The 25135-nt window shown below is 44.6% G+C and overlaps 1 protein-coding gene across 1 annotated transcript; it reads left to right on the forward strand.

The window, feature by feature from the left end:
• The first annotated feature begins 2215 nt into the window (after window positions 1–2215).
• Window positions 2216–22430, forward strand: Pdia4 (protein disulfide isomerase family A member 4). The gene is made up of 10 exons (XM_027428519.2): window positions 2216–2526; window positions 8235–8406; window positions 10578–10783; window positions 13192–13330; window positions 16109–16314; window positions 16430–16588; window positions 17895–18046; window positions 20063–20219; window positions 20924–21157; window positions 21667–22430. Exons 1-10 carry the CDS (start codon window positions 2439–2441, stop codon window positions 22080–22082), a joined length of 1929 nt encoding a protein of 642 aa, XP_027284320.1. The 5' UTR covers window positions 2216–2438; the 3' UTR covers window positions 22083–22430.
• The last annotated feature ends 2705 nt before the right edge of the window (window positions 22431–25135 follow it).

A 25135-nucleotide genomic window follows, 5' to 3' on the forward strand; every position in this document is an offset into this window, starting at 1 on the left:
AGATCTGCCTGCCTCTGCCTCCCAAGTGCTGGGACTAAAGGTGTGGGCCACCACCGCCCAGCTGTTCCTTTTTTTAAAATTAATTTATGTGTATGGGTGTTTTACCTGCATGTATGTCTGTGTACCATGTGCATGAATGGTGCCCACAGAGGCCAGAATAGGGTGTGTAGTATGCTCTGGATCTGGAGTTATGGACTTCTGTGAGCTGTCATGTGGGTGCAGGGATTCAAACCCAGGTCCTCTACAAGAACAGCAAGTGTTCTTAACTGGTGAGCCATTTCTCCGGTCCTCTTTATTGGCTTAATATTTACTTATTTTTCTGTATGTGTTTGTGTATGAGGGCCAGTGCATGTGCCGTGGTGCTTGTGTAGTGTTTAGGGGACAACCGTTTGTGTCCATCCTATTTTTCTACCTTGTTTAGGAAGGGCTTATTTTTGTTTGTCTCTGTGCTGGTTACTCCAAGTGAGTAGTCCCTTGAGCTTTAGGGTTGACCTATCTCTGCCTTGTACCTCACAATGGAAATGCTGGGATTACAGACATGTACCATGGTGTCCAGCATTTTTAAAAAATAAATCTAAAAGTTATTACATTTGTTTTGTGTGGGGAGGGCTGCATGTATATGCTTATCTGTTTTGTTTTTGTTTTTGTTTTTTTTGTTTTTGTTTTGAGACAAGGCATTATTGTCCAGCTTGACCTTGAATTCCTGGGCTAAATCAATCTGCTTTGTCTCCAGAGTGGCTGACACTCCAGGCACATGTCATCATGGGCAGGTAAAGGAAACTGTTTCTGAAAATAAATTCATTTCTTTAGGCTTCATCTGTTTCCCTTTCTACTGAAAAGAATCTCATCAGCATTTTTTAAAAAGAGTGGAACCATGGTTGAGTTCTTCAGGAAATACAAGAAACTTGTCATCTCCTGTGTCATAACCCTCATGAGTTCAGAGCACATAGGCTGTGTGCCTGTCTGGTCTGAACTTCTAATGGTGTACATGCATGCCAGAACTGTCACAGATTCATCTGCAGATAGGCAATATAGATGGTAAGGACTCTCCCAATTGGCTACTTCTCTAGAGAGTTCTGTAGGAGCAGAGGAAAATACACATTGAAATTGGCCTAGGAAACTAGCCTAATAATGTTACAATGACAACCCAGGAGAGTAGTCATATATATAGCTCACTTTCTCCTCTTGTATATGTAAGAAAATACTGCTGGACATGCATTTTATTTATTTAGCCTTGGTGGTCTTCTATATCGCTTCAGAGCTATTGAACCACAAGTGTTAACCCTAATAGCAGCACAAGCTTCTTCTCCAAAACAGTCACTGTTATCTCTAGATCTAAACCACTAGATTGGTTATCTATTTTTTTTATTTTTATTTTTTTATTTTTATTTTTTGGTTTTTTCGAGACAGGGTTTCTCTGTGGCTTTGGAGGCTGTCCTGGAACTAGCTCTTGTAGACCAGGCTGGTCTCGAAATCACAGAGATCCACCTGCCTCTGCCTCCCGAGTGCTGGGATTAAAGGCATGAGCCACCAACGCCCGGCTTATCTATTTTTTTTTAAAAAAAGAAAATCATAACACTAAGTCATGGAGTCCCAGTTCTGATTTCTCTCTCTCTCTCTCTCTCTCTCTCTCTCTCTCTCTCTCTCTCTCTCTCTCTCTTCTCTCTCTCTCTAAGATCTCACTAGAAGTCATGAGTCTCTGCCTCCAGAGGCGTGGTTCACCACTCAGCTTTGAATTAATTTACTTCATATTCTTCTCTCCCAACCTAATACACAGGAAAGAAACTCAAACTTTAATATGCTCAAACAGAAAAACCAAGAAGCCAAAGAACACGAGAACAGAGGTAGGGGCCCCGAACTCTCCTTTTTCCACTTTAGTTTCCAGTCTTCGCGGACAAGGGCAGGCGGGACCCTAGGAGACTTAGACTTGCACCCCACCATCCCCCTGAGTTACTTACACGTGTTCTTCCTGTCTAGCTTGGCCGAAGGGAGCGGACCTCCCACCCCTCCCCTCCCCTAGGAGGGCCCAAGCCCCGCTCCCCAGGCAGGGCTGGTCGCCTTTGTTCTGCGCGCACTCCTTCTAGGCCTGTGCGCTCCCGGCAAACCGAGTGGCAGCCGGTGATTGGTGGTCGCGGCGCAGCCAATCAGAAGGGGGCACCTCATGCTAGGGCTTGGAGGTTTAAACGCCGAGCTGCCAGGCGCGCCGACGCACTGAGCTTAGGCAGCGGGGCGAGCGGGCGAGTGGGCGAGCAGGCGAGCGGAGGGCGTCACGGCTCTGGTTCCATTTCGCGCGGGGATTGGCTGGCCCGTGGCTTCCTCGCCCCTAGCCAATCGGCGGGCAGAACTTCCTGGAGGTTTTGCTCCACTCGGCGTTGCTCGGGAGGTCGGTGAGAGCTCGGCGTTGGCTGGTGCCTGCAGGCCCCGCTCCGCACCCCACCATGAAGCTCCGGAAAGCCTGGCTGCTGGTCCTGCTCTTGGCGCTGACACAGCTGCTGGCTGCAGCGAGCGCCACAGACGCGCACGAAGGTGAGCGGGTGGGCGGGCCGGAGCTGGCTCGGAGCAGGTAGCGTGGGTTGCAACCCTTGTAGGGGCCTGACAGGGTGGTACACACACACACACACAGACACACACACACACACACACAGACACACAGACACACACACACACACACACACACACACTCGCGCACACACACACACACACTTGCGCGCACACACACACACACACACACACACACACACACACACACACGTAAATATACACACACACACACACACTCGCGCGCACACACACTCACACACACACTCGCACACACGCACACACAGACACACAGACACACACAGGGTGGTTCACACACACACTCACACACACACACAGGGTGGTTCACACAGACACACACACACTCACACACACACAGACACACACACACACACTCGCGCGCGCGCACACACACACACACTCGCGCGCACACACACTCACACACACACACACGCACACACACACAGACACACACACACACTCTCACACACACACTCACACTCACACTCACACACACACCCTTGCGAGATGAGCGACTCGGTCGCAGCAAACTTGCTGGAGTTTCAGTGCGGCACCCAGTCAAGGGGCTTGGCCCTCATGAGTTCCTACTCGTGACTAAGACGGGGAAGGACGTGCAGAGTGCCTGATTTGCAGCTTCACCCTCGCTGGTGAGTAAAATTTCCTGGAGAATACTCCCATGGAGGGAGGTCAGACGCTGTTTCCAAAGCCGTTCTAGAAACGGCACGTAGGCGGGAGAGTCACTGGGAGGACCTGTACGGTGCAGTCGCAGACATCGGGCATTTCCTTCAAAAAGTGGGATTTGGAAATAACGCAAGCTTTGTTTTCGTCTTTCATGGAAACGGGAGCCACCGTTCCTTCTAAAAACTTGTTCGGCGCCTGTTTGCATGTACTCTAGTAGGAGGAGTGTATGTAACTTACAGACCCCACCTTTTCTTCCAACTCCTGTAGCAGAAAACAGGAGAACTTTGAAATTAGGAAGTACTAGTTAAAATCGCTGTTCCTAGAGAGCAGATCTGATCGACACCTTTGTCCTCCTTCCCACTAGCTTGTTTCCTGCTGGGTTTATTCTAATACAAACAAACCCCATTTTCTAAGATTAGTGTATGTGGAGAATGTGAACTTTATACTCATGATCCGTGTGGATTCATGAGTCTTTGCTCAGTCAGAAAAGAGCAGAAATGAAAAGGCTGCTTTTTTTTTGGGGGGGGGGAGCCAAGTACCTGTCCTGCCTGCAAGAATATCTTGGCACTTTTATTCAAATCTGATGAGTGCTCCTTTGGTATAGAGACCCAAAATACACAGAACCAGGAAGAGGGCAGACTGCATTTTAAGCAAAATTTTCACTTTTCATGGCAGAATAGACTTGGGGGGATTGCACCTTAAAGTTTGAGAATCAGTGTGATTTGGTGGGTACTTTTAGAACATAGCTAAAAAAAAAAAAAACACTTGTTTTTTTTTTTTTTTTTGAGACAGTAGTCTGTTTTAGGATGATTTTTGCTTGAAACAGGGTCTCATTATATGGCTTGGAGCTCAAGACTGGCCTTGAACTCAAGAGATCTGCCTGCCTCTGCCTCCAAGTGCTGGCGTTAAAATTCCATGCAGTGTGGATTCTTGAGAGGCCTGGGTGAATGGATTTCAAAGACTGTTTAGACTAGCCAGTGTTGTATCTTTTCGGTCATTGGTGTAGTTCCTGGGAAACAGTTTGCTCCTGGTGAACTCTGGAATCCCTGGGGTGTCTGGGCCAAGGACAGTCCTCCTGGGCTAGGTCCTCAGGTTTGGTAGGGCTTCAGTGATATATTGTTACTTATCTGATATGTACAAGGTATTGGATTCCACCCCCAGCACTGCAAAGGAGGGAGAGAATTCAGTTCCACTCACTGGTGTGTGGTCCATACTAAGTGTCATCTGTAACGATCCATCATTAATTACCTTTTTGTTGTTGTTGTTCACTGTTTACTGTTTGATGTTGGCCTAAAGGTTGTTTGTCCAGCTGATAGTAGCTCCTCCTTGGCAAGGTGGAGTGTGGCCACTGAAGAAGTGGGCATCCTTACAGTAAGTTATTGCCGGTACTTGGCCTGGTCAGGATACAGTGTTATCTTTAGGTTTGTTCAGTGGATTTCAGTAACCTTGTAGGTTTCCCACCTTGCAGGAGTCTCCAGCCTTACCTTGTGGGCTAACTAATGTCAAGGGGATGTGGAATGTTTCATGCCAAGGAAGACTGCACCCTTTCGGAAGGTGCTGGGACGTTTTGGATCTATTTTCTAGGCTAGTATGTCAGACTTTAAAAGTGAAATCCAATCTAGAGTTGTAGCTGAGTTTGTGGAGTGCTTGAATAGTGGGTGTCATGAAGCTCCTGAATCCAACCCCTAGTCCCACTTAAAATAAGCATGGTGGCACACACTTGTATCTCAGCCCTCCAGAGTTGGAGACAAATTAGTTCAAGGCCAACTTCTGCCGCATATGAAGTTCAAAGAGAGCCTTGGATACTTGAGATTCTCTAAGGAAAAGTGAAGCCTAGTGAGAAGTAATTGGTACAGTAAGACATGGGGTGGTTAGCTTGCAGGAATGTGTTGGTTTCTGATAGACAGGATTAAAAAACTGTTGATTGAAAATGCAATTCTGTGGGATAGCACTTACCTCAAATGTACAAGGCCCTGCCTGAGTTTGATCTCTGTCATAGCAAAAACAACAAAAAAGACTAATAGAGCTAGCCCCCTTCTCAAATTGCAGAGGAATCAACCTTTTAGCTTTCTGAATTGGGGGCAGGGTTGAAAAGATGAAGTGCTTTTAACCACTAAACTGTTGGTCCAGCTCCTAAAACCATCTTTTTAATTGTTGTATTTATTTATATATCTATTTGGTATTTTGAGCCAGGTTTCTCTGTGTAACAGCTCTGGCTGTCCTGGACCTCGATTTCTAGACCAGGCTGGCCTTGAACTCACAGCGCTGGGATTAAAGGTGTGCACCACCATCATCCATATTTATTTTGTAAATTTTTTGTGTTTGGGTATTTTGCCTGTCTGTATGTCTGTGCACCATGTGTGTTCAGTGCCTGCAGAGGCCAGAAGAGGGAGCTGGAACCCCTGGAACTAGAGTAAAACAGTTGTGAGCCACTATATCATTGCTGGGAATTGAATCCTAGACCTTCCAGTGTTCTTAACCTTCCTCTGGAATGTTTAATCAGGAGAGGTCCCCTGCTAGTAGTGGTGATGAGAGCCCACTTTGGGCTAAGCATAGGCAAAAAGTCCCCTGGGTTTAAGGAGTTGGGCCACAGAAAGGCTGTTTCAGAAAAAGAGAAAAGTCTTTGTATTACTTTTTCTTCATTTTTAAAATTCACTCTGAGGGCTGGAGAGATGGCTCAGCATTTAAGAATGTGTTCTGTTCCTCCAGAAGACCTGAGTTTGATTCCCAACATCCAACATTAGGTAGCTCACAAACACCTGAGCTCTAGCTCTGGGACAGCCTTTGGATACCTGCACTCATGGGCACATACTTAACACATAATTTTAAAAATAAAAAATAAGCAACTTGGTTATAGTTTTAAAATTTTAATCTGAGATAATCAAGCATGCAGCTGTGTTTTAAGTATTTTCTTTTTTTAAATTCTGATTTTTCTTTTAAACAAGTATTTATTTATTTTGTTTGTTTGTTTTTTGTTTTGTTTTGAGGCAGGGCTTCTCTGTGTAGCCTCAGACTCAAAGATCAGCCATGTTTCCTAGCTTGAAGAGTGGACCAAATTCCCTAATGCTTTCTTTCTGGTCCCTGAGTGGAGCAAGTACCCTGCAGCCAGAATGAATATGGTTAACCACAAACCCTGCTTAACTTCAGCCTCCTTAATACACAGAGGAGATGCCTACCAGGCATCTACTGGAGCAGAGAGAAACTACAGTTCATCCTTGCATCCAGCAGATCACTTAGGGAGTGGGAAGTATCGGTCTGCCTTTTAAAAAGTCACTGACTAGTGGGCCATTTGTGTAGCATACTTGAAGTCCTAGCATTGGCCAGTAAGTGCTTTCCCTGTTAGGTTGTTGTAGGCAGAGCTCTTGAAGTACCAGCAGCATTGGGCTTGGTGAACTTAGTGTTAAATATTGAGGGTCCCAAAGGATTGGTGGCTGTGATTCAGGAACACCAGTACATATGGTGTGGACTGTCAGTCACAGTTGGGAGTGGATTCAGCCTGATGTGAGTATAAGGGAATAAACCACCATACTCAAGCAGGGACCCATAGTCTCTCCACTCTGCTCTTCCTGGGTACCTGAGAATCTGTCCCCTTGGTTCTTCCCTATCCTTAACACCTGTTTTAATGGTGCCCAGAAGGAGGAAGAAATGGGCAAGAGAAGCACAAGCCAGCTTGGTTTCTACTCTGAAAATGGGCATTTTAGAGCTATTTCTCTTACCTCTAACAAAGGAAGAATGTAGGCCCAAATTGCAGGAGAGGGTTTGCAAGGCAGGAAAAGGTAGTATGGAGTTGTAGAAAAGTGAGTAAAATGTGACTAATAGATGAAATGAAGGTAGAGTTCTTATAATCATTTTACACATTGGTAAATTTCATTGATAATGATCAAAGCTGACCCCACAACTCCAGAGCTTCAGAGTTGTGGAAAAGCGTTATGATGGGTATGTGGGCGTAACACAGGGTCCCCTTGTACCCACAATTATAGAGCCAACATTGAATTACTTAATATATTCCACAAATCTCGGGGTTCCCAGGATCGGGGAACGGGTTTCAAGCCTTGAGTACACTCACAGTTCCAAACAGTAACTAGCAGTTTTCTTGACTGAGCTTCTGAAAAAAATAATTGGCCCTTTGACACATTGTGGCTTTAGAGTGAAAGGAATAGTGTACTTGCTGAATATAGATCTGTTTACTGCCATTTCAGTCGGTATAGAAACTAGTTAATGAGAACTGGAGTTCTGTGCTTTCTTGTATCCTCAGTTTAGAAACAACAAGAACAGCTTGAAGTTAACAGCACAGCTGGGTGGTGGTGGCTGCGGCAGTGAAAGCAATACACACCTTTCATCCCAGAACTTGGGAGGCAGAGGCAGGCGATCTCTGAGTTTGAGGCCAGCCTGGTTATAGGAACTAGCTCCTTTTAGTGTATATTTAATGCACATTGGTTCCATAAGTCAGTAAAGTTGTCATTGTCTCAACATCTCTTTCTGTATTACTCAGAGTTGCTTTTCTAAGAAAAGCAAGATATCTCTGTCTTCTTCCCCTTTGGCCTTCTCCTAAAGAATCAGACCTATGGGCTATTTTTAAAGAATATGAGGTAAAATATAGCTTTTTCAGAAGTAGAACTTAGGTACTTACAGAGAGAATCTTGTGTTTTTGCAAATTTAGGGGGAATAGGCAGGTAAAGTATCACTGGGGAAGGTTTACTGAGGTCCTGGAAAACAGAAGGACAGTGGGCTTTGAGTCCATGGCATGCCAATCCTACATGAATGTCCTCGGACATTTGGATTATATGGAATTCAAAGTGGCCATACAGTATGCAGACATGGAACAGAATGTCTAGGGTAAGGAAATTACACACACACACACACACACACACACACACACACACACACACACACACACACCCGTGCCCCTTGACTTGTTTTTTGAGATTTGGGCTTCTAGCAAAGTTGTGGAAGAGTTGTGAGTTTCCTAACCAGCATGGATATTTTCTGGTCAGATGCTTCAGACACAGAAAATGCCATTGAGGATGAAGAGGAGGAGGAGGAAGATGAAGAGGAAGATGACTTGGAAGTTAAGGAAGAAAATGGTGTTTTGGTCTTAAATGATGCAAACTTTGATAACTTTGTTGCTGACAAAGATACAGTGCTACTGGAGTTCTATGCACCATGGTAAGCACCAGCATTTGGCTCTTACAGCTGGACATCCTATGTTATGCTTGGCCTCAGTCATCCAGGGGCATGGTTGAAATGAAGGGTCTGATTGCAATAGTCCCAACTCTTTCCTTTTTTCTAATGCTTTACAGCTTGCAGGAGTCATTTCTCCTACCATCATGGGTCCAGGGGATAGAACTCAGATCATCAGACTTGGTAGCAAGTGACTTGACCTGCTGTGCCATCCCACCAGCCCTAGAACTCCAACTGTTGATGTCAGAGTGTTGGGAACTAGAGCTTGGTCCTTCATCCAGCTGGCATCCGGTAGCCTTACATAGGATGGCAGTCTCAGTTTCCAAACAGGCTGGCAAGGCAGCCCCAGGTGCAAGCTGTTGACCATGGGGTTATTTTCTTGTTTTGTTTTTGTTCTCCTGTACAGAGCTTTGGGGAAACAATACAAATTCTTTTCCTGTTTTGCCCCTTATGATTTAGTGTGTGGAAACTGTTGTATCCCCCACACTTCTCTTGTCCTGTTTTGCATTTCATAGCCCCTTCTGTTCTTTTCTCTTCCTCCTGTGATCTCTCTGTTTCACTTCTGAGGTGGTAAGATGTTTTCACATTAGTTTTCTAATATGTCAGGTAAAAACATAAAATATATATATATATATATATATATATAAATAAAATATATATAAATATATAAAAAATATATAAATATATATATATATATATATATATATATATATATATATATGAATGATAGGGTTTCTCTGTGTAGCCTTGGCTGTCCTGGAACTTACTCTGTAGACCAGCCTGGCCTCAACTCGAAGAGATCCGCCTACCTCTGCCTCTGGAGTGCTGGGATTAAAGGCGTGTGCCACCACCGCCCGGCCCGTATTTATTATTATAAAATGTGTGAGAGTATAGTGTACATGTACCATATAAAGTGTGTATAGCAGATAGGACAACTTTGGGGGTCAGTTTTCACCTATCTCAGGATCTGACTGAGATCATCAGGCTTGCACAACAAGCTCTTTTACACACTAAGCCATCTTGACAACTCTGCAAAAAAGATGCTTATTAGTTCATTTTTAGCAACTTTCTTTTTGTGATTCCGGGAATTTAACTCAGAGCCTTGAGCATGTTAGACAAGTGCTTTACCACTGAGCTGTACTTCCAAACCTAGTAGTTCATTTCATTATTATTATTTAAAGATTTATTTATTTTGTGTATATGGATGTTTTACCTTCGTGTACATTTGCACACCAGAAAAGAGCAACAGATCTCACGGGGCTACAGTTTTATAGACAGTTGTGAGCCTCCATGGTGGGTGCTGGAAATTGAACTCAGGACCTCTGGAAGAACAACCAGCGTTCTTCACCTCTGAACTATCTCTCCTGCCCAGTAGTAGTTCATTTTCAAATAACAGTAACCTTTTACATGTTAACAGACTGCTAATGTCTTTGTAAGTCGGGAAGCATCTGGAAAATTCCATCGTGTATTCAGATTGAATGTAAAAGATTTTCTATGTGAAAAAGCTAACCTCATAGACAGACACCATAAAGAAAGTCAGTGAGCCAAACTTTGAGATAGAGTTGCACATTAATCCAACTTTCCCTGTCCCCTGTAAACAACAAAATATATAGATGCTTAAATTCCTTTCATAAAATGCACTGTTACCACATATGACTTGTCTATATCTTCTCATATTCTTTAAATCATTTCTGGATTATTATCTAGCTCAACTTGTTTCTTAAATAGTTACACTGCTCTAATTAAGGAATAATGATAAGAAAGTCAAAATCTGCACAGATGCTGTAGTTTTTCTCTGTGCTAGAGATCAAATGTGGGGCCTTGCACACCAGGCAGGCACTCTACCACTTGAGCTACAGTTACAGTTCTCATTTAATTTTGAACCATTCTGTGGATAGTTTTGATCCATTCTGTGAACAATTTTGATTCATTCTGTGAATATGGGTCTTATGGACATGGAGGATCAAGTGTAAATGGAAACAATCATTTAGGTTTAGAGTTGAAAGTATTTGCCTAAGGCTAAAGCTAGCATTCACAGCTCCTGTGGTATGTCTCAACCACAAGTCTTTCCATAAAGCCTCCACTTTTTAAATGTCTTGTTGTATTTCAATTCTGTGGATACCAGTAATTCTTTTCTTCTTCCTTAAAATTTCTAGGTGTGGACATTGCAAGCAGTTTGCTCCAGAATATGAGAAAATTGCCAGCACTTTGAAGGATAATGACCCTCCCATTGCTGTTGCTAAGATTGATGCAACCTCAGCATCCATGCTGGCCAGTAGATTTGATGTGAGTGGTTATCCCACCATCAAGATCCTGAAGAAGGGACAGGCTGTTGACTATGAGGGCTCCAGGACCCAGGAAGGTGAGTGCCAGGACATAAGGACACACAGTTAAAAGAAAACACATGCATATGTGCTCTCTCTCTCTCTCTCTGTTACACATACGCACACTGTTAGTCTTTTGTTTAAAAAGAAGAAAAGAGAAATGCTGAGACATGAGACATATTGACTATAAGTTTATTATAAGGCCCGGCAGAATGGGGAGACTAAGAGGAGGAACAGGGTAACGGCTGACCACCATGGCCGGTTGCCATACAGAGAAGAGAAGAAACAGAGAGTAACAGAGAAGAGAAGCAGGAGAAGAGAGTGAAAGCAGAGTTAGTTGGAGCTTTACAGGGAAGACTGTGCATGCGCACTGAGGTTCCACGCATGCCCTGACTTGTCAGGGGGCAGGGTCTGTCTCTTAAAGAGGTAGAGCCAATCACCTTTCACACACTGCTGTCACACACACATTCCTCTCACACTCCTCTCTCTGTCTTACACACACACACACACACACACACACACACACACACACACACACTCCTCTCTCTCTCTCTCTCACACACACACACACACACCTCTCTCACAAACACCTCTCTCTCTCTCTCTCAAGCACACACGATTGCCTTTAGCCAAAAACATGCTTCCTTTCATCCTTTAAAAACATACATCAGATGCTGCTAGAAAGAATGTTAAATAGGTCTAGATCTTTATAGCCATGAAATAAACACATGACCTAGACAGGCCCCTTCTGTATAATTTTTGTTTTGAGACAAGATCTCTTTAATTCAAGCTTCTGTCTGAGCCTTTGGATCACTAGCATTGTAAGTATAAGCTGCCATGTCTAACTTCCTTTCTGCAGAGAAATGGCTCTTCCACTGATGCAGAGTGTGTTTGTCTGATGATTAGGTAGTGTTTATTTGCCTCATAATGTGAAGTGTTTGATTAATGAAGAGTCTGTATTCCCTCAACCTGGGTGATGGAACTTCCTTTTATGAAAAGGAAATAAATTGGTTTAGTAAATTGCTTCTGTAGTCTGCAATGATATTTTTACCCCCACCTCCCAAAGCAAATATTTTTGCGTGAGTATAAGAATAATTTGTCTCATTTTTACACAACTGTTAGAGTATCTTTTTACTTATTTATTTTCCACTTCTGAGAAATGAAGTCACAAGTAGGTATTATCATATATATATATATTTAAAGATTTTATTTATTTATTTATTATGTATGCAACATTCTGCTTCCATGTATATCTGCACACCAGAAGACGGCACCAGATCTCATTACAGATGGTTGTGAGCCACCATGTGGTTGCTGGGAATTGAACTCAGGACCTCTGGAAGAGCAGTCAGTGTTCTTAACCTCTGAGCCATCTCTCCAGCCCCTTACCTATATTTTTAATTAAAATTTGTATTACATGTATTTGTGTGCATGTGTGATTATGGGCATGCAATGGTGTATATATGGAGACTGAAGACAACTTGTAGCGTTTGGTTCTCTCCTGCCATATATATGGGTCTTAAGGATTGATCTCATGTCTTCAGGTTTGGTAGCAAGTGCCTTAGATTTCGAGTTGTCTAACTAGGCTCTAGGCATGCATTTATAGTCACTTTCCAGATGATTCTGCTGCTGCCTGTGTGGTAGGAGCTTCTGCTCTTCTTTTGAAATTTCCTAGATTTTTTTGGCCCACATTTCATGATGCCTGTGATGCTTGTGCTATATACGGTTGAACACATACACAGTTTATATGTGTTGCAAGATTGATTAATAGCCATCTGTCTTAGTCACTGTTCTGTTGCCGTGAAGAGACATCCTGGTCAAGGCCACTCTTAGAAAGCATTTCATTGGGGGCTCACTTGTGGTTTCAGAAGTTTAGTCCATTATGATCATGGTGAGGAGGGTGGTGCCTGATCCGTAGGCAGAGTGAGACTGGGCCTGGCATGGGCTTTTAAGCCCACAAAGCCCACCCCCAATGACACCTCAGCCAATAAGTCCACCCCCAATGACACTTCGTCCAATAAGTCCACACCTAATAATCTTTCTCAAACTGTTCCACTAATTGCAGACCAAGCATTCAAACCTAGGAACCTATTGGGGCTATTCTTATTCAGACCACCGCATTAATCTTAATGAAACTCAGCCGGAGATGACCACTGAGGATTCTCCTACAGTTGGTTCAGTCTGGGAATAGAGGAAATTACTCACTAAAGAAGATTGCATACCACCAAGAGAATACTACAGTCAGCAGTGACAGTGGAAATGAAACCTTTACTCTCTTCCCAAATTCTGAGGTGGCTCTGATTAAAGACCAGTTCAGCAAGTCACACACTTTCTACTATGACACCTTCTCCCCACTCCCCCTCAGCTTGTGGGATGAGGTAAAGTGCCAGCTAGCTTGGGTGGCAATACATTCAGTCTCATTTGTTTATGTTGTTTTATTTTTTAGAAATTGTTGCCAAAGTCAGAGAAGTTTCCCAGCCTGACTGGACACCTCCACCTGAAGTCACGCTTCTATTGACTAAAGATAACTTTGATGATGTTGTGAATAATGCAGACATCATTCTGGTGGAATTCTATGCCCCGTGGTATGTTGGCAGTCAGATTCCTGATACTAAGATAGTGAGTGTTCAGCACCCTGCTAAACATTGGTAAAGAGTTGCAGGCCACAGCCAGCACAGGTTAACACAGGGGCAGCAATCTGGCAATGGTGATGGTTATAGGGGAAATCATGGGAGTGCATACAGAAGGAAGGAAGTTCTCCTTTTAAACTGTTATTGTGTGGGTGTGTGTATGTGTGTGTAAGAGTACAGGTGCATGTGTCACAGCATGTATGTGTCAGTAAGAGACCAGCTTTGTGGAATAGGTGTTCTCCTTACACCTTTGTTCTAGGGAATTGAACTCAAGTTGTCAGCCTTGCACAGTGAGCACTTTTACCTACTGAGCCATCTTTCAAGCCTGCTTTTTGGTTTGCTGTGTAGCCCAGGCTGTTCTCCCAACTTGGAACTGTCTTCCTGCCTGGACCTCCTGAGTTCTGGTATGCAGGCATGTGTTACCACACCTGGCTAAGAAAAGACTTGGGAGATGAATATAACCCTGGGGGGCCCTGAACTCCCCAGTAAATGGACTGTGGCACCATTTGTCTTGGTGAATTCTTCAGCCCTCAGCCAGGGGTTCTGATTTTTGAGCAGGCTTGGCATTTTTCAGGATAGTGTTGCAGTGTGTTTACAATGTAAAGATGTGTGTCTGCCTAAGGCACCTTCTGATTGGCTTAATAGAGAGCTAAGTGGCCAATAGCTAGGCAGAATAGTTGTGACTTCTGGGCAGAGAGACATAAATTGGGAGGAGGGATCTAGGTGTGATTTCTCCAGAGATTCTGAAGAAATCGGACCTATGGTACAGAACAGAGGTAATGTGGCAATACGTATATTAAAAGAGAAAGTTTAAGTTATAAGAGCTAGTTGGAAAAAAGCCTAAGCAAAGGCCAAGCTTTCATAATTAGCATTAAATCTCCATGTCGATATTTGTCAGCTGGTGGCCCAAAGAAAAGTCCGACTACATGAAGGGCCATACAGACTAGAATAGATACTAAATTATGAATTCTGGATGTGAGCAGAAGGCATTAAAAGTGCCTGTATGGGTGAGGCCTAGAGTATCAGCAAGGAAAGGAAGCTTGTGGGCCTCGAATGAGCAGGTGGAGCTTGTGGCTGATACACCGCAGAGGGGTACGGTGCCTTGTGATGTTCTGGATTCTGCAGCAGAGACCACTGTATCTGTTCATTCTTGGGTGTACAGGTGAAATGACAGCACAAAGGGGTGGCAGAAAGCAAAATGAACTGTGGAGAAGGAAGGAAGCAACCTAGTGTATTGGGGGAGCAGAAAGCCCATGGCCCCTTTGTAACCCTACTTCAGTGCTGGAGAGCCTCAAGTCCTTACATGGCTATAGAAGGGACCTGGGATGGTAGATGGGACACGGCATTGTTCCAAGCGGCCGCTTACCCATTGTGACTATTTTTTGTTGTGAAGAAACGCCATGATAATGACAGCATGAAGAAGAGAGGGTTTATGGTTCCAGAGAGATAAGCGTCCATATGATGGCAGAGTAGGGAGCTGAGGGCCCACATCTTGAACCATAAGAATGAAGCAGAGAGCAACTTGAAAGTGGTGGGAGACATTTTAACTCTGAAAGCCTTCTTTAGTGACACAAATTCCTCCAACAAGGTCAAGCTCCTAAGCTTCCCCAAACAGCACCACTAAATAGGGACCAAATTCAAATGTCCATTCAAACCACCTCAGTGAACCTTCAGGAGCTATGTATAGCAGACCCTGAACCTAACAAGCTCATTAAGCACCTCATAAGCTCATGGCACCTGAGAGTTACTCTTTACTTGCAGATAGTTTACATGTTATAGGATGCATCCTTTAATTAATTGAGTTTCCTAAAGACCTGGACAAGACTGTTACTGAGAACCTGAGGTGTCTGGGGAAGATAAGAGTCATCAGGTCTGATGGTGCAGATTGTCTATTTTGTTCGTTTTTAGTGGTGTGTGTGCTGCCACAGGTTAAACCCTGAGGGCCAGGCCTGTGCTCTGCTGCTGCTCTGGACCCTAGACAGTCTATGTTAACCTTAATAATCTTAATTGCAAGTGCCTCTGGCTCATGGTTATCTCCTGCTCTGGTTGGTTTGTAGGTTAAGAACTTGTCACATTCTAATTCTCTGTGCCTTTGTTAACATTGTTGCCTCTCTCTCAGCCTTCACATTCAGCTAACCTGTTGCCATGTCTACACTTGATAAAGGTCAAGAAAGTAATAGCTGTCAGTGAAGCCTTTCTTGACTTGTATCAATGACAGCCTCCAGTTCCCCACCAAGAAAATCTTCTCCCTTCTTAGGACATTGGCTCTCTTGGCTTTTCCCTTCTTTTACCTTGTACCACAATTATGCTTCTGTCTACAAACACATGGGCCCCTAGCATGTGGATGCCATGGCAGAAAGCTCATGTTATAAAAATTGGCTAGCTAGGCAATAGTGGTGTAGTGGTGCACACCTTTAATCCCAGTACTCAGGAGGTAGAGGCAGGAGAATTTCTGAGTTTGAGACTAGCCTGGTTTACAGAGTGAGTTCCTGGACAGCCAAGGCTATATAGATAAACCCCCTGTCTTGGGGGAGATAGGGGAACTCAAAACAAACCAAAAACTTGGTATGTACTGTGGGACCTGTCTTGCCATTCTCACCTAGGAGATATTCCAAGATTTGGTGGGTGTAACTGAGTTGCTTGGGAACTTGAGATTGGTCTATGTATCTCATTTAGCTAGTAAATGAATTCATGCTGGGATAAGTCCTAATGGAATTGACTTCCTTTTGGCAGGTGTGGACACTGCAAGAAACTTGCCCCTGAATACGAGAAGGCTGCCAAGGAGCTCAGCAAGCACTCTCCTCCAATTCCTTTAGCCAAAGTTGATGCCACTGAACAGACAGACCTGGCCAAGAGGTTTGATGTCTCTGGCTACCCCACTTTGAAAATTTTCCGAAAAGGAAGGCCTTTTGACTACAATGGCCCACGAGAGAAATATGGTATGGCTGCTACCTCCCTCATACTATGTGGAAAGGGAACTTCCTTTATACAGCTGGGAGCTAGAGGATGTGGTCAGCTGCAAGGACCTCCCTCAGACATGTGCTCTGCTCCTAGGAATTGTCAGCTACATGATTGAGCAATCTGGGCCTCCCTCAAAGGAGATTCTGACCCTGAAGCAGGTCCAGGAATTCCTGAAGGATGGAGATGATGTAGTCATCATTGGGGTCTTTCAGGGAGACAGTGACCCGGGGTATCTGCAGTATCAGGATGCTGGTAAGTACTGACGAAGGAGCATGCCCTGCCGTACTCCTGAGTCTTGGGAAGTAGGCTGTTTTGTACAAAATTAGTCATAGGGTCTAGTACACATCAGGTCCTGGACTCAAACTGTAGCACCACGGAAAGAGTAAGGTAGCAAATGGCTTGATGGAAGAGCCAGGGTAGTACCTGTGGGAATAAGCTTTCTAGCCTTGGCCTGGGGCTATAGGTCAGGTCCCTATGGCTGTCATGGTTGGTAGGTTGTATAATCACATGCTAACTAAAGTCATAAGACCAGCTGCACCATCTCCCACATCCCACACATTAATTCAACTGTGTGCCTCCCTCCTCCCCTGAGTCCCTCTGCAAAAAAGAACAGCTCTGACCGTGAAACAGCACCTCTGACCTGGGTTCAAGTCCTGCTAGTTATTAAAAGTGTGGCCACAGACTCAGTCCATCAGCCTGGTGTTTGTGAGTTTTTAGGATCCTCCTTATCACCTTTTCCTCAGCTCCCCTGTCACACACCACAAAGCTTACTCTACTCCATTACTGAGTGACCTTTCAGCTTAGCGCTTGCCACCTCATACTGATTTTTCTGTGGTAGAGCAACAGGTTGTTCCTACTGACAATTTAGGCTGGTGATTTGTTTGTTTGCTTAGAGACATGGCCTCTCTGTATATGTAGCCCTGGCTGTCCTGGAACTCATTATGTAGACCAGGTTGGCCTCAAATTCACAGAGATCTGCCTGCCTCTTCCCTCAAGTGCCCAACTCACTCTGGTGTTTTGTCAAAACTGCAGAGAGAAGCTCAGTTTAATTCATGTTTCTTTGGTCCTAATTGGTTAGTTAACTATCATCTGTTCTTGACTAATCAGGAAGAAGTTACCCAAGGAAAGTCCAGGGCTTTGGCCAAATGCAGAATCCCTAATCTCAGAATGAGCACTTGAAACCTCTGTGAAGGGCACTGGGTATGAAACCTTAGTGTAAGGTCATAGGAGTTATGTGGTACTTCCATGTCCTCTGTGAGGTACTGTTTTCCTGAGTGCCAGTTTGCTACTTGTCATAGACATGAGGTGACATTTACTCAAACAAATAGCTCTAAATTTTTGTGAACATGATTTTTATATTTATGAAAAGTTCTAAGATGGAAGACTTAGATATTATATCTGTGCTGGGTTTTAAAAACAGGCTCCTTTGTATTCCTAAGCTCTGGATATTCTCCATTCAGAATTTACAGTGGCAGTCATACCCTTCAGACCCTTGCTTGGCAAATGAGGGTCATTAACCTGTTATTTAACAATTTAATATATTCTGTTAATTTGTCAGCTAACAATCTGAGAGAAGATTACAGATTTCACCACACTTTCAACACTGAAATAGCTAAGTTCTTGAAAGTCTCCATGGGGAAGCTGGTATTGATGCAGCCTGAGAAATTCCAGTCCAAGTATGAGCCCAGGAGCAATGTGATGGATGTTCAGGTGAGTGGGGGCTCTTCAGGGATGCTATGCCTGGGTACTCTACACGCTCAAGCATCTGGACTTTGAAATGTGAGTGTGTTCTCTGCCCACAGGGTATGTGGCATACCTATCTTAGTTATTGTTTTATTGTTGTGAAGAGACACCATGTCCAAGGCCATTCTTAGAAAGGAAAGCACTGGAACAGTTACTGAAGCTACATCCCAATCCATAGGCAGAGAAAGAAAGACTGGCCTTCCATGGGCTTTTGAAATTTCAAAGACCATGTCCAGTGACACACTTCATCTAACAAGGCCACACCTCCTAATCCCTCTCCAGTAGTGCAGCTCCCTGATGACCAGGCATTTAAGTATATGAGCCTGTGGGGGCCATTCTTACTCAAACTGCCACACATTCCCAGAAAGACCGCAGAGCTCTATGTATTTGGCTCTCCTGTCATGGTCGGTGTACCATTGGTTCCTCTGCCATGCAAGCTCTTAGGTCCCTCGTCCCTAGACTCAGAGTGCTGCCACCACTCCTAGTCACAGACCATGTGACCAAAGAAGGGTCCTAATTGGGGCTACGGGCCCTATGGTCAGACATAGCCCTCATAGATGTGTGTGCTCCCAAGAAAGAGTCTAGAACATTACATTTTTTTATTATTGATTTTTTGAGATTTTTGAGGCAAAGTTGAAGACTATTTTAAAAGGAGATGGATTTGTTTGTTTGGTTTTTCAAAACAGAGTTTCTCTGTGTAACAGCTCTGGCTGTCCAGGCTGGCCTCAAACTCACTGAAATCCACCACCTGCCTCTACCTCCCAAGAGCTGGGACTGAAGACGTGTGTCACTGTTCCTGGCAGTTGAGTACATTCCTGAAGGGATCTTTACCCCAGAAAGGTTACAAGGGTAAGGTCCCTGTCATCTTGCCTGCAGCCCATCATTGCTGCCCTGCTCTTGAGTTTGCTTCCTAGTTGAACCTTGTCTCAGGTAATGGTGATGTGATTACAGACTTAATGTGGTCTTTTGCCGCCTGGACCTAGTTTATGCCTTAGTGCAGCCTCCAGGGCATCTTGCTTGCTTTTGTAGCACGTGTGACACTCCCATTGACATCAGAGTAGACCCTCCGGCCACCTTGCCCTCTCTGCACTGCTGCTTCAGCCCCGTGTGCCTTCTGCTCCCTGACTTCCCCATTACACAGGAACCCTGGGTTCTCTGTGTTGTCTCTATGCTGTATGACCAGTGTAGAGGCTTGTGCCAGCAGGTTAATAAGCTTGTACAAGTTTCTTAGCCATAAAGGAAGGTGGTTGTCTTTCCCTTGGTGGTTGGGAGGTGGTGTCTTTAAAGAGCCCTAGGGATCTCCAGTCTTCAAGACAACTGCCTGAGTTCTGTGTTCCCTTAGTAACTGCTACTCGGACAGGTGTCAAAGGTGCCATGTAAACTTGTTGGATATCTCACCTGAAGAACCAGTCAGTGTTAAAGGGCTCCATTGTTGAGTGTAGCGAAGCACAGCAACTTGTTTATGACTGCACTAAGTTAAGCCCTCAGAACACAGCCCCCAGAGAAGAGATGGTCTCAGTGGTTGAGCAGCTCACCAACCGTGTAGCTTTGTCAGGCTCTAAATTCAAATTTGAGGCTGCGCTGCTCTCTAGTATAATCTGAAGGTTAACGGTATGGTTACTCGTGGCCAACTGCAGAGCTTTGCCTGGCCACTTACTAGCTGGAGTTGACTTCAGGGCTCTTGTGGAGCTCAGTTAACTGAATATGGAAAGACCTGCACAGGTCAGTCCATGTATAGTTAGTGTTTAAGACTCTTAAACACTTTCTCATTGGCCTTTTGAGTTCAGGTCAAAAGAAGAGGTCTGTTAATGTTGGCTATGGGGAGTTTGTACAGTGTGATTGGATGGGGATGTGTGAACAACTTCACTGGCCCTCCTGTTCTGAACCTTTCAAAACATCTATGCTTGACAGTGACTCTGAAAGCAATTAGCTAAAGCCCCTCTTTTGTTGGGCTTGCTCTCACCCGTGCCCTCTTTGAAACAGGGTTCCACAGAGCCATCAGCCATTAAGGACTATGTGGTGAAACATGCTTTGCCTCTGGTGGGCCACCGAAAAACCTCCAATGATGCCAAGCGGTACACCAAGCGCCCTCTGGTGGTTGTATACTACAGTGTGGACTTCAGCTTTGATTATAGAACTGGTGAGACACCCAACAAGCCCTTTCTGGGATGGGTGCTACTATTTTTAGAAATATTTCTCTAGGGCCGCTAAAGTTAGTGGTGTGGACATAATTTACTTACAGCATTGGATTTTCATTTCCGAGCCTTATAATACCCCTTTTTCAAAGGGGGAGTTAAAGAGTCAAACCTAGGGCTAGAGAGATGGCTCAAGAGGTTAAAAATTCAGTGCTGACCATGAGGACCTGAGTTCAATCTCCAGGACCTAGATGGTGCACAGAACCAGTTCCTACAAGCTGTTTTCCAGCCTCCACACACTACCTCTTACTGCATGTGCATATTCACACACACACCCACAAAATCAATAAACACTGTAATAAAAATGAAAACAAAGTGGACAACAACAAAGAAAACAGATTTTAACAAGAGTCAAGCCTAGTACCTCCTTAGGGATGGTGGTGCAGATGTGGCACTGAGCCAGCTTCTGACTCCAGACAGTGCTGTGTTGCCCACACACAGCTCTGCTAGGAGTTAGTTGGGTTTCCACCCTAAGGCTGCCTGCTCACACATTGTGACTCTACCAGAATTCCTTTTCTGCCCAGTTGAGGTATATCTGGGACCTGTGCCTTGCCAGAGACCCCTCAGTGCCAGAATCTTAAATCTCAGAGTCCAGGGCAGGACAATTACTCTGTTTAGCCACTTGGTCCACAGCCTTTGTCCATTTCAGCTACTCAGTTTTGGCGTAACAAAGTCCTGGAGGTGGCCAAGGACTTCCCCGAGTACACCTTTGCCATTGCTGATGAGGAGGACTATGCGACAGAAGTGAAGGACCTGGGTCTCAGTGAGAGTGGCGAGGACGTCAATGCAGCCATCCTAGATGAGAGCGGGAAGAAGTTTGCCATGGAGCCAGAGGAGTTTGATGCAGACACTCTCCGGGAGTTTGTCACAGCTTTTAAAAAAGGTGAGTTGGGCCAAAAGTCTCCCTTTGGACAGAACACAGAACATGGGTCAAAGGAATATCTGGTATCCTGTGGTGTATAAGGGAGTGTGGATATGGGGTAGTAGGTGCTTGCTGTGGAAGCAGGAGGAATACTGTTCAAATCCCCAACACTCATGTAAAAAGTGCATATGGCCTTGCATGCTGTAACCCCAGCACTGAGATCCAAAGACAGGCGAGCCCCTGCAGTTGTGGCATCAGGGCTTTCAGGCTCTCAGTCCTAGTGCCATCAGTAGCTCTCAGGCATTGGTCAGTATTTATGTTAGCCTGGACTTTGCAGGGACTGGAAGAGTGGAAGATACTTTTATCATAGCATTGCCCATTGTTTGGGAAAGGTTTTAGTGGGGCTACCTGAGAGTGGTGCTAATAACTTCTGAGAGCCACTGATTCAAGTTGCCTCAGTGCCTGGTTCAGATAGAGTACCAGAATCCATGGCCTTTAAGTACTGACACTCCTCTTCTTATATTTGGCAGGAAAACTAAAGCCAGTCATCAAATCACAGCCAATACCCAAGAACAACAAGGGACCAGTCAAGGTGGTAGTGGGAAAGACCTTTGATGCCATCGTGATGGATCCCAAAAAGGATGTCCTCATTGAATTCTATGCACCCTGGTGTGGGCACTGCAAGCAGCTGGAGCCCATCTACACTAACCTAGGCAAGAAATACAAGGGCCAGAAGGACTTGGTCATAGCCAAGATGGATGCTACTGCTAATGACATCACCAATGACCGATATAAGGTGGAGGGCTTCCCCACCATCTATTTTGCCCCCAGTGGGGACAAAAAGAACCCAGTTAAATTTGAGGGTGGAGACAGAGATCTGGAGCATTTGAGCAAGTTTATCGATGAACATGCCACAAAGAAAAGCAGGACCAAGGAAGAGCTTTAAAGGCCTGGTGGTCTGCAGAAGGTGAAGGGACCAGACACTGTAGTGGACATCATTAGGCACCAAGCAACACAATGACAGTATCTTGACTTCTTTTTTTAATGCTTTGTTGTGCCACCTCATGCTCTGAATACTGAATAGCCATGAATGACTTGATAGTTTCAACAAGAATTTTTTGGAGGATACATCTATTTTTATCATTTGGGGTTTGATTGGTTTGGTTTGGTTTTTAACCTTTTACTTTAGTATTTCCTCAAAGAAATAAGTTTGGATCTTCTGTGTGAGAATGTTTTTTTGTTTGTTTTGTTTTTTGTTTTAATTTAAAGTTTAAAAAGTCTTTGCCAAATCATGTTCGATTGCCTTTTATTTTCTTGTTCACACATTTTTTTATCTTAAAAATAGGTAACCGTTAGTGTGGTTGTTTTTGTTTCTTCCTGTTAATGGTGCCAAGTGAGGGTTCTCCCGCACACCTGACCATGATGGCATTTCAGCCTGACCTCAGAGCCATGTCCCTGTCCAGGCTGAAGCAGCGTCTCATGCTGGATGGCAGGTAGTGACAGTATGGCCACTACTGGTTTCTCAAACCAGTTAAAGTGATCTTGGGCTCTTTAGAGAAGAAGACTTAGAAACCTTCAGTTGGTAGAAAAGTTGTAGTAGGCTCCTAATAATGAGGCAACCATATACCTCAATAACTGCTAGAAAAGTGGGCATGGTGGCACACCTTTAATCCCAGCATTTAGGCAGAGGCAGGCAGGTCTCCGGTTTCAAGGCCAGCCTGATCTACAGATCAAGTTCTAGGACAGCCAGGGCTACAATGAGAAACCCTGTCTCAAAAAAAACAAAAAAACAAAAACAAAACCGCAAAACTGTTAGGAAATAGCTACCCTTTCCTAGGATAATTAGGGTAGAATAGAAGCGAGAGAGGCCAGGCCTGGACCTAGTAGGCACACTCTTCAACCTGAAGAAGGTGTCTTCCATCTGACCTCCTGATGATCCCTGGGGAATTTCATCCAGGGTGCCAGAGAGGCCTTGGCTCTTGATTGAAGCAGGGGATGGCGTGACCGCTGCCAATGGGCTGAGAGGAGGAAGGGGTGGGCTGGCATGGATCTAGAGGCCCTGCTGAGACATAGGTCTGGGGGATCTGAATAGTGCATTTCATCTAAGTTTTTTCTCCCCAACTCTACTTCTGCCCTCCCTAAGCACTCACCTGCTTTTTGACAGAAGACAAAGGCAGCTCTGTGCAGTGACTGGCTTGGCAGGACATCTAGTGGGGAGATGAGCTTTCCGTGTGATCTGCCGTAACTTTGAGTCTGACAGAATTGAAAGTGCTCCGATGTCCAGGTCTTTGGTCCCCAGTGTGATGAGTCTGCTGTCTCAGGTTACTCCTATCCTAAGAAGAAGCTCTCCCTGTCCGTTAGCATACATCTCAGAGGAGGGAAGGTGTGGACAGTGCTCAGAAATTTCAATGTTGCCAGACCTAAGTGCATCTCCCTGTAGGGCTGCCTGATTCCAAAGGGCCAGAATGAAGAGAATTAATCTCTAAGAGAACAGCCATGTGACTTCATTTCTGCAAGTCCTTCCTGGAATGATAAGTGCTGAGACTGAGCTAGCTTGAATGGAGATCCTGGAACCCGCACTGGAAATACCTGGGTGTTTGCCAGAAACACTGAAATCCAGACTGTTCACACCAATTTGCATATAAAAAGATACTGAGTGAGGATGGGATGTGTGGCTCCTTTGGCTCCCAGGGCTAATTCTGCTGATCTGGCAGTCCACACCTTCCTTGTCACTGCCCATGTCTTATGTCTCCCCAGAGGCTGTGCACTTGGAAGGGGTTGGGAGGACCATTTCTTAATGAAGGGTATGTGAGCAGTTACCCCTGTTAGAAACTTCAAAATCTCGGGAAGAAGCAGGCTGCACCTGCCTGTGTCTTAACTAAGTCATCTGCCTCTTGAAGCAGATGGCAGGACCCTGTTCTACCAATCAGTCAGCAGAGCGCTGATGGACTGACTACCCAGACAGACCTCCTGGGTTGGCAAGAAGCTCTTCAACTGTTAGTCCTTGGCACCTTTTCATTTTGTTTTGTTTGTTTTTGTTTATTGCATCTGACATCTTTATTGCTTTAATAAGTTATCTGCTCAGGGAAGATTCCCCCCTACTCCACAGTGTTTCTCTGTGTATCTTTGGAGCCTTCTAAGAACTCGCTCTGTAGACCAGGCTGACCTGGAACTCCCAGAGATCCACATGCCTCTGCCTCCTGATTGCTGGAATTAAAGATATGCGCCACCACCACCCGCCTTTGAAGATTTTATTATGTGTAAAATACTGGCATAAATTGTGAGGAGAATTTTTGTTACTTTGATTGATTTTTCTTTTATTTTTCCAAATTCTTTTTTCTCATTTCTTTTATTGAAAATAGATTGTTTTTTCATGCAATATATCCTGATTATAGTTTCCCCTCCCTCCACTCCCAGTTCCTCCCCACAGCTCTGGATCCACTCCCTTTTGTCTTTTATTAAACAATAGGCTTCTAGGAGATAGCAACCAAACATGACAAAATTAATAAGATGAATCAAAAACAATCATGGAGGTTAGACACCATAACCCAACAGGAGGAAAAGAGTCCCAAGAGCAGTCACAAAAATCAGAGATAGGCTTGTTCTCACAGTTCATAAAATTACTAAACTAATAGCTAAGCTACAATGTATACCAGAGGACCTGGTGCAGACCCGTGTGGGCCCTGTGGGCCCTGTGCTTCCTGCTTCAGTCTCTGAGAGCTCACATGTGCCTTGCTCAGTTGAGTCAGAAGGCCTTGTTCTCTGGGTGTCCTCCAACCCCTCTGGCTCTTACAATTTTTTCTGCCTCCTCTTCTACAGGGTTCCCAGAGTCTGAAGGGAGGGATTTGATGAAGATTTCCCATTTATACTCTTTCCAAAATGTCTGGCTGCTAGAGGAAGACTCTGATGATTACCCAATAAGGCACTGATCAATAGGAGTCATTGATTTTATTTATTTGCTTATTTACTTGTTTATTTATTTATTTATGATCACTAATG

The sequence above is a fragment of the Cricetulus griseus genome, chromosome 8 (genome assembly GCF_003668045.3).
Source record: "Cricetulus griseus strain 17A/GY chromosome 8, alternate assembly CriGri-PICRH-1.0, whole genome shotgun sequence".
Taxonomy (NCBI): Eukaryota; Metazoa; Chordata; class Mammalia; order Rodentia; family Cricetidae; genus Cricetulus; species Cricetulus griseus.